The sequence below is a fragment of the Channa argus genome, chromosome 5 (assembly GCF_033026475.1).
Source record: "Channa argus isolate prfri chromosome 5, Channa argus male v1.0, whole genome shotgun sequence".
Taxonomy (NCBI): Eukaryota; Metazoa; Chordata; class Actinopteri; order Anabantiformes; family Channidae; genus Channa; species Channa argus.
In genome coordinates this window covers 14,964,021-14,973,399 of record NC_090201.1, presented here as the reverse complement: position 1 = coordinate 14,973,399, position 9,379 = coordinate 14,964,021, and the positions used below count along the sequence as shown (strand labels likewise).

The 9,379-nt window shown below is 38.8% G+C and overlaps 2 protein-coding genes across 2 annotated transcripts; one reads left to right on the top strand and one right to left on the bottom strand.

Annotated features, from left to right (window-relative positions):
• Positions 1-189: 189 nt before the first annotated feature.
• sdhb (succinate dehydrogenase complex, subunit B, iron sulfur (Ip)) lies at positions 190-4,757 on the bottom strand. The gene is made up of 8 exons (XM_067504445.1): positions 4,631-4,757; positions 3,908-4,041; positions 3,469-3,554; positions 2,674-2,810; positions 2,304-2,420; positions 2,102-2,203; positions 1,871-1,993; positions 190-718 (listed from the first exon to the last, which is right to left on the bottom strand). The coding sequence occupies exons 1-8, from the start codon at positions 4,697-4,699 to the stop codon at positions 638-640; spliced, it is 849 nt and encodes a 282-aa protein (XP_067360546.1). The 5' UTR covers positions 4,700-4,757; the 3' UTR covers positions 190-637.
• Positions 4,758-4,830: 73 nt separating this feature from the next.
• Positions 4,831-8,035, top strand: mrpl20 (mitochondrial ribosomal protein L20). Its single transcript, XM_067504452.1, has 4 exons — positions 4,831-5,225; positions 5,452-5,562; positions 6,118-6,195; positions 6,289-8,035. The coding sequence occupies exons 1-4, from the start codon at positions 5,139-5,141 to the stop codon at positions 6,460-6,462; spliced, it is 450 nt and encodes a 149-aa protein (XP_067360553.1). The 5' UTR covers positions 4,831-5,138; the 3' UTR covers positions 6,463-8,035.
• The last annotated feature ends 1,344 nt before the right edge of the window (positions 8,036-9,379 follow it).

Sequence of the window (9,379 nt, the reverse complement as noted above, 5' to 3'; positions counted from 1 at the left end):
TGTCGTTTCAAAACGTCAATCACATCTGGCTTTGTGACAGGCTTTGATTTAACACTTAACATCGATGAAACTGCTGAACTCATTTACCGTTGACATCTAGTGGCCACTGACTGTTATTGACAGTGGCTGTGGCAGGTGGATTTTAGGAGTGATATTAATGACAGCAAATAACCAAAGAAAACAAAGTCAAACATTTTAATTATTTATTTACAGCAAAGCAAAGACTGCTGTTTGTTAGTTAAATGATTACACATTTACACTGTAAGTCTGTGAGCCAGCTGCTATCCTGGAGGCAGCTTGAGAGAAATGTCCACACAAGTAAACACCTTTTTTTTTTTTTTTTTTTTTTTTAAACATACCCACAGTGAAGGTGCAGATAAATACCTCTGTTATTGTACATGTAGGACTCAGACACACACTCTCTTCTGCATTCATATTTTACATGTGCGTTTGTGTGACACCTAGTTCTTTGTCTACACATATACACACCCGTTTATATACAGCCGACTGTGGTCTTTGGGGTGTGGTGGAAGTTGTGGTAGAGCCAATAGGTGCACTGGCCCATCCAAAAACATTTCTTAAAATCAATACATAAATTTGTCATAGAGGGAAAATCTACAAGATGTCAAGTTAGGATTTAAGCAGTAGCAGCCTTCTTCTCCTTGTATGTGGCCATCATCTTCTTTATTTCTGCAATCGCTTTTCCTGGATTCAGCCCCTGAGAGGAGAAAGCAATGACAACCACTCTGATATGTGATAAATGAGAGCAGGATGCTGCAGTACATGTGGTCTGTGTTTTAAGTGATCAAGACACAGGGTACATTCGGTTGCCTTCCCTCTGTCTCCATGAGACTAGGAAATCTACCAGGTCTGCCATCATAAAGGATGTTGCAATGAGGCATCTGTGAGAATGACTGCACCTCTATACATGAGAACAGTAATTACCAAGTCTTTTGCACTCACCTCATTTCAGGAAATCTGTTTTGACATGGTGTCATCCCACTGCTATAATTTTATACTAGTACGAATAAAAGGACAAACTTAGCTATAGGACCGCAACTAATAATAACCGATTAAAGAGCTTTCGTGGTTTTTAGAGTGCAGTTTTTAAACTCTGAACTGAAGGTTGTCACCTGGAGATATTTACCAACTAGAAGCAGAGACATATTTTGGTATAGGGAAGTCAGTGGGAATTTTAATGCCATTTATGAACACGCGCCACTCAAACTAGAACAAAAAGAATTTCCGAATCAGTGAAGACGCACGTCCTTTAAGATGCAAATCCTTTTCCCAAGCACTTAATAGTTCAGTCAAGATAATGCATGTCCCAAGTTCCCAGAATCCAACATGTTAAAATAGTGAATCTGTTTTAAATGTACTGTAGAGAATGTTTAATTAACAAATAAACTGTAAAAGAACTTCTACTCATCGTTCATGAGTAAGCTTTTACTTTCTGTGTCATTTCTACTGTTTTATGTATAAAGTTATACTCATGAAGTGCTTCTTTTAGAAACATTTCATTTATAAATTTACATCTACTGACAAGTAATGCTGAAAATCCCTCTGCATCACTATGGCTTGACAAAACACATAAAATCAATTTATAATCCCTAAAACATTTAGGCCATTTAAATACTTTTATAAAGTATGAGCTATCCTTTTTATAACCAAGGTTTCTGACATCAAATAACCAATGCAAATATTAAATAACACGTTAAAGCATTGCTGCCAGTAACATGAGTGATCAAAAAACCTATAAACTGTGATTTCCTGCTCAGAGTTTGCACGAGAGGGAAATATGCTTGAATGTATGTGAACTGAGGTCAACCCGTAGTGTGTGCTGTAACATAGATGTATGCTGACAGGTTACCTTGGGGCAGGTCTTGGTGCAGTTCATGATAGTGTGACATCGGTACAGCGAGAAAGGATCCTGCAGCTTGGACAGACGCTCCTCTGTGAATTCGTCTCGTGAGTCAATCATCCAACGATACGCCTGAGAGGATATGACACCGTTTGTACCTTCTACTCAAATGCATTATCTTGTTGTAAGCTGATTCAGAATTTAATCAACAATCCTAAATATGTATGTGCTTACACACACCTGCATCAGCACAGCAGGTCCAAGGTATTTGTCTCCATTCCACCAGTAACTTGGGCAGCTTGTACTGCAGCAGGCACACAGGATGCATTCATACAGACCATCCTACACAGGAGAAAACCAAGAAATGTTATTTAGTGTTACTTTGAGGCACTGAAAATCTCCTGTCTGTTAATGTTAAAGCAAAATGAAGCCAGTGGTGTACCAGTTTCTGTCTATCCTCTACAGACTGCAGGTACTGCTCCTTCCCCTCCATGGACTCATCCTTCTTCTTCAGGTAGGGTTCGATGGACTTGTACTGGGCGTAAAAATTACTCATGTCCTGCAATTTTGATGTGACATTAAAGGATCCAGTTGGAATACAACTTTCTATTTAAAACATGTCACATCTGGCCATACAAGTCGAAAGAGTGTGCCACATAAACACTTGCATTTGACAGAAATATAAGCAAGTGCTGAAAAATCAGCTACACTTTATGTCCTGGAGTACTGGACTGGTAAGATAGAAACCTACTACTGGAGTAACATCTGTCTCTGCTGTTCCTGTTGTAGTGGAGTTATTACTTTATACTTACAGGCACCAGGTCTTTGACCACATACATATGTGGTAGAGGATAAATTTTACTTGGCTTGCTTAGGTTGGTGTCAATCTTGTTGAGACAAGCAAGTGTGTTTCCTCCATTAATGTTCATTGCACAGGATCCACAAATACCTGCAGTTGCAAGACATAGAAACATTTTCAATATAATTCCTAAGACAGGACAAGTTGAAGGATTTCTACCATAATACTGGACATTTGATTATAGCACTATTAGACAATCACAAAATATCAACAGAAGAGAACCTTCAAGAATTTTAAGTTTTTGTGTTTGATTTTAATTCATTAATTGACTACTACAGACAAACTTAACAGATTTTGTGCTACCTCTATTAATGTTTGTAGTCTCTAATAGCAAATGCAACTAATCCATTTGTAAATCTGTTCTTAAAAGTAAAGGTTTCTGTATTAAGTCCACTTCTAACTAGAGAGAGAGAAAATGCACTGTAAGCAAAGGTTAAAAAAGCTGAAATGCTATTGTTAAAGTTGCTAAAGCGAAGAGTGGCTTCCTTATATACTTGGCGGACAAACTTCAGAGTAAGCCAGCCTTAAAAAAGTCAAAGGTCAAAACTTCAAATTTATGTCACCGATTATGTCATCTATGATGTCATAATTTACACAGGTATAAAAGTATAACAACAACAAACAACAACAACAAAAGTATAAAAGATGTCAAAAAGCTGTATGCAAGCGATAATGTTCTTCATAAGCTATGAATGCTGGATCTTTTACAGTAGCTTCACATTTACAGTAAATAATTATAATTACCGACCTTCTCTGCAAGAGCGGCGAAAAGTGAGAGTGGAGTCCATCTCGTTTTTTATCTTGATCAGAGCATCAAGTACCATAGGGCCACAGCTAGATAAAGAATACAACCAGACAGTGACTCAATAATTGTTCAAACAAACACATCTGATATGTTTTAATTGACACTGCTTTCACTGCTGTAAGCAGACACCATCCATCTTCATAGATACTGACACACCCACAAAGTACCCTAGTATAGCTCTCCTTCACTATACTGTAATGTAAAAAAAATTACAAATGTAATTTAATGCACAGCAAGTACAAATGCGTCTTTATCACCAGATGTAACAAAATGTGTATTGTGTATCATTATGGAAATAAATAATATTTCAAAAAAACGGGATCCAATGTTTGTACCCGAGTGCACCAGACTTCCTCACAAAGAGAAAAGCTCTAACACCTACGTGTTGAGGTCGATCTCGTAGGTCTGCATGCGTGGCTTGTCTCCTGGAGTGTCTGGGTCCCATCTGTAAATCTGGAACTTCTTTATTCTGGGCTGTGCTGCTGCAGCCGCTGCTGTCTGGGCAAACCGAAGCGCCTGACAAAAAGAAAAAAGAAAAGCGGCACAGCTCACGTGTGAGATACTGAAAGTAGACAATTGGTGGCATTATGGCCTGCCACGTGACTGAACCACGGCAGATTATTTGTTGTAGCAGCTAATTTTAAAAATATAACCAGAGCAGTCATCTCTACATATAATAATTTTCCGTTGGTTTAAATTCACAAAATCTCCGTTGTTCGTAGTTATGAAACGTCGATGAACGTGTCATAACGCTAGGCCTCGAACTGATGCATTATGCAAACTACATTTAGCTGAACTGTGTTTACATAATTCGTTACCTGTTTTCCTACCACATTTGGCTATTTTAATCGTGTTAATTTGAAGCTTAGCACTAATGAACGCTGATACGTTTGTTTTGTTCGATTATCAGTTACTCCCGAATTGGTCTAACGACAGCTGTGGGCTATATTGTTAGCAACCTGTTCTTCAAAACATAGACGAAGCCCTCCACTGTCGAAATGAGATATGCCACAGTAAGAAAAAGCAAGATCTTTATGACATCAACAGTAACTGACAATAACGACTAATTAAACACGTTAGTTATGGCTTATTTCTTGTTGCGTACCAGTACTGCAGGAAAGCGGAACGCCAAAACGCCAGAGCGGCTCAAGGACGTGAAACTAGCAGCCGACATTTTGGAGTTTGTCTGACCTCCACTGCCTGCTATCCCAGCATCCACCCTGGCTGCGTCACTGCTCGCGTTGGAGGGCGTGTTTTGTAAACCCAAGTTTGCCGTTTGAAAAAAAAAACATTTAGATGGTTAATTCTTTACGATTTGTCTGTAACATATTCTAATCTGTATTTTGTTTTGTTTTCCAGGTGTTAATCCCTAACAGTAATGTACTGATTCATTTACTTACCTTGCAGACTAAGGTTTGCCTTTTCCTTGTCACCAAACCCGGACGGAAACCTGTTAATCAGACGTCACTTAACTTAAAACGAGCGTACCCAGTGTTCCTCTGTTAGTACACCGTGTGTTTCTGTTAGCAGTTGGGGCTGGATTAAGGTCACGTTATTTTTTGTTTTTAATTTGCCAAAAAGGAGACTTTGATAAAAGTGTCTAAAAAACAACCATGGTATTCCTGTCGTTGCCTTGTTGGATCAGAAGCCGGGGACCCGACAGATACTGGAAAGTTCAAGAACTTCTGAAACATGCAAGGGTAAGGTGCAGACTATTTCCTGAAAAAGAATTAACCTGTGGTCACACTATGTAAATTTTGTGATAGTTAACTGTGACATAGTGGTTAAAGTAGCAATTCAGCTAATCATTTCGGTGTTTTTAGCTGCTTAGACGTTACCCACATGGCTGATCAGAAAGATGGCCCATCACTATTATCTTATTCTAAAAGCTCAATTTTGGGTTGGTCATATTGCTTCTTCTAACAGCACTTCAGAGGCAGAAAGAACCGATGCTACAGTCTGGCTGTGAGGGCCGTCAGGAGGGCTTTTGTCTACGCCACCAAAGCTCGAAAGCTCAAAAAACGCAATATGAGGACGGTAAGATTCAAATAGCATGGCCTTACCAACAAATACAGATGGGTTAGAAATTAAATGGGAACAACCTGAATACGCTGCACTGTATTGCATTGCACATCCGTTCATGCTCTTTGGCATGCTTAAAAAATGTATAATGATTTTGGATACAATTGCTAGGAGGATTAGGTTTGAAAGGAGGTTTATTTTTTTGGACTTGGGGCAAGAGCTTCAGTAACAAAGAACTATCAGCTGGCTAGTGTTTCAATAGAAATAGCAAAATCTGCATTTAAAATGTAAATGCAGGATGTCCAATTGTTGTAGTAGGATGGTAGAGAATAAACCCATATTCCAATGATGGATGCACATTTGAGAATTCAACACGATAGGTAGCGGCCTTTGCAGATGCACTTAATAAAGTATAAATGGCAATTGCAGTTGCATAAAGATCTATTAATCTAAAGCAGGTTGTCTTTTTTTTTAACTAAGAAACATTGTGATTGAAAAACTGTAATTTAGAGCTTGTGTGTGTGTGTGATTGATAAATAGACAGATTTATAAAAAATACTTTTTTTCCAGCTCTGGATTACACGCATTGCAGCAGCATCACGAGAACATGGCATGAAATATCCTGCCCTTACACACAACCTTACCAAGGTTAGTATTGTTGATTTTTACAATATTGTCCTGGTCTTCTCCATGCTCTATAACACTGTATACTATAACACATTTCCCTCTTGCTCCCTACAGAGCAGCGTTCAGCTGAACCGGCGTGTTATAAGTGAACTGGCCATCACAGAACCTCGGTCATTCCTCTCCCTTGCAAAGCTGGCACAGGCTCGGCAACACGAGGGCTTCCGTGCTGCATTGGGCGATGGCAAAGAGCCACCTGGTGTCTTCTCCCGAGTTGTTGTAATGCAATAAAGACTCGTCCATGTGTGGAATTCAAGTTATTCAGGGGTTTGAACAGCAGTGCTCTTGTATGTGGAGATGTTAATAACAACCACACACACACTTGCCTCCTTATTTTTATTTATTTTATTTTTTTTTTAAGTTGCTTTAAAACAAAATCATTTGTGGAAATAATTTTGTTTACATTTGTGATATTTTGTTGATCACGAGAATTATTTATTAATCACTGTACCCATATTGTTCATGGTCATTATCATCACCATAATTGACCTGCCCTGAAACTAGGGTTTGACCATCATACCTGACATAGCTCACCTGTTGTAAAGATGTTGGCTCTTAGTAAAAAAATTCAACTTTTTCTCTTAAGTCACCAGAACGAGAATGTTGGGTTGGTCATATTGCTTCTTCTAACAGCACTTCAGAGGCAGAAAGAACCGATGCTACAGTCTGGCTGTGAGGGCCGTCAGGAGGGCTTTTGTCTACGCCACCAAAGCTCGAAAGCTCAAAAAACGCAATATGAGGACGGTAAGATTCAAATAGCATGGCCTTACCAACAAATACAGATGGGTTAGAAATTAAATGGGAACAACCTGAATACGCTGCACTGTATTGCATTGCACATCCGTTCATGCTCTTTGGCATGCTTAAAAAATGTATAATGATTTTGGATACAATTGCTAGGAGGATTAGGTTTGAAAGGAGGTTTATTTTTTTGGACTTGGGGCAAGAGCTTCAGTAACAAAGAACTATCAGCTGGCTAGTGTTTCAATAGAAATAGCAAAATCTGCATTTAAAATGTAAATGCAGGATGTCCAATTGTTGTAGTAGGATGGTAGAGAATAAACCCATATTCCAATGATAGACTCGTCCATGTGTGGAATTCAAGTTATTCAGGGGTTTGAACAGCAGTGCTCTTGTATGTGGAGATGTTAATAACAACCACACACACACTTGCCTCCTTATTTTTATTTATTTATTTTTTTTTTAAGTTGCTTTAAAACAAAATCATTTGTGGAAATAATTTTGTTTACATTTGTGATATTTTGTTGATCACGAGAATTATTTATTAATCACTGTACCCATATTGTTCATGGTCATTATCATCACCATAATTGACCTGCCCTGAAACTAGGGTTTGACCATCATACCTGACATAGCTCACCTGTTGTAAAGATGTTGGCTCTTAGTAAAAAAATTCAACTTTTTCTCTTAAGTCACCAGAACGAGAATGTCATAATCCAAGTAGGTGTGGACACTAAACACCACAGTGGTCATTTCTCTACAACCTGCTCCTGTTCCATTCAGTGATTTTTATCCCACATCTCTATTGCTGTGTGCTCTCCTGATTATCTCCACTATCTGGACAGAGGACGCGATTATCAATTATCACAGCCCTGCCTGAGAATATCAAAGGCATATTGTTATAAATCGGATTTGATGCTATCTGATTAAGTTGGAATCAAATGTTGAGAAGAAGAGTAAGCTCAGGCTTTAGATTTTTTGTCACTGTAAATATGTTTTAACATTTGTTGTGTTGCACTTGTCCTTCCAATGTTTATTTCATTAAATACTTTGATAAAGTGTATATTCTTTGTTGATGTCTTCATTCTCTTCAGTGAAAATCAGCAGTTTAAAGTTATCGGTTTTTAGGTGTAAAGAGACAATTAAACTTGCTTACCTATTGGCTATAGGTTACCATAAAAGTTATTTTCTATATATTCTATAAATAAATAATATTTAAAGGATCATAATTAAAGACTGCAAATTATAAGTAAGAACTGTGTCTGACTCCTAGCTTATGTTTGATGCAGACAGTCTTGCTTGGTAAGGTCAACAAAGAATAAACCTGATGCACAGGATCTTCTTTTCCTTTCGGCTGTTCCATTTCAGGGGTCGCCACAGCGAAACATGTGCCTCCATCTAACCCTGTCCTCTGCATCCTCTTCACTCACACCAACTAACTTCATGTCCTTCCTCACTACATCCATAAATCTCCTCTTTGGTCTTCCTCTAGACCTCCTGCCTGGCAGCTCCAACCTCAGCATCCTTCTACCGATATACTGAACATGTCCAAACCACCTCAATCTGGCCTCTCTGACTTTATCTCCAAAACATCTAACATGAGCTGTCCCTCTGATGTACTCATTCCTGATCCTATCCATCCTTGTCACTCCCAAAGAGAACCTCAACATCTTAAGCTCTGCTACCTCCAGCTCTGCCTCCTGTCTTTCTTCAGTGCCGCTGTCTCTAAGCCGAACAACATCGTTAGTCTCACCACCGTCTTGAACACCTTTCCTTTCATTCTTGCTGATACACTTTTGTCACACAACACACCTGACACTTTTCTCCACCCGTTCCAACCTGCCTGCACTCGCCTCTTCACCTCTTTTCCACACTCACCGTTGCTCTGAACCGTTGACGCTAAGTACTTAAAGTCCTGCACCTTCTTCACCTCTGCTCCCTGTAACCTCACCATTCCACTTGGGTCCCTCTCATTGACACACATGTATTCTGTCTATACAGCATAGACTGTATATAAAGACCCTAAAGACCCTAACCCTCTATTTACAGATTATGATGCATTATGAGGCTGAACTCTTAGTGTTTCTAACAATGTTCTATGTAACCTCTGTCAATCATTTACTGAAAGTCCTAAGATTTGTCTATTTAAATATAGATATGTCAAAACTATACCTTATCTGTGAAGGACAGCAATTGCCAAGGTGTGCTCCAAGATTACAGGTGCTCCGCAAAAAGACCTCAACAAATTCTTTAGAAATAGGTGGTTAGGAAAGCTCAAGGAAGTATTAGCCTTCCTAACCATGATCTCTCCAGGGAATTTGCTTTAACGCCCTTAGGTCAAAACAAAGCACTATTTATATAACACCTTGGGTTGCTAAATGTCAGTAGTAGAAATTACAAAGCAGAT

Coding starts and splice junctions, on each gene's coding strand:
- sdhb (XM_067504445.1), bottom strand. CDS start 4,699: ATGTCGGCTGCTAGTTTCACGTCCTTGAGCCGCTCTGGCGTTTTGGCG. Junction 2,811..3,468: donor TCGCCGCTCTTGCAGAGAAG/GTCGGTAATTAT, acceptor TTGCAACTGCAG/GTATTTGTGGATCCTGTGCA. Junction 2,204..2,303: donor TAGAGGATAGACAGAAACTG/GTACACCACTGG, acceptor TCTCCTGTGTAG/GATGGTCTGTATGAATGCAT.
- mrpl20 (XM_067504452.1), top strand. CDS start 5,139: ATGGTATTCCTGTCGTTGCCTTGTTGGATCAGAAGCCGGGGACCCGAC. Junction 5,226..5,451: donor AACTTCTGAAACATGCAAGG/GTAAGGTGCAGA, acceptor TTCTTCTAACAG/CACTTCAGAGGCAGAAAGAA. Junction 6,196..6,288: donor TTACACACAACCTTACCAAG/GTTAGTATTGTT, acceptor TGCTCCCTACAG/AGCAGCGTTCAGCTGAACCG.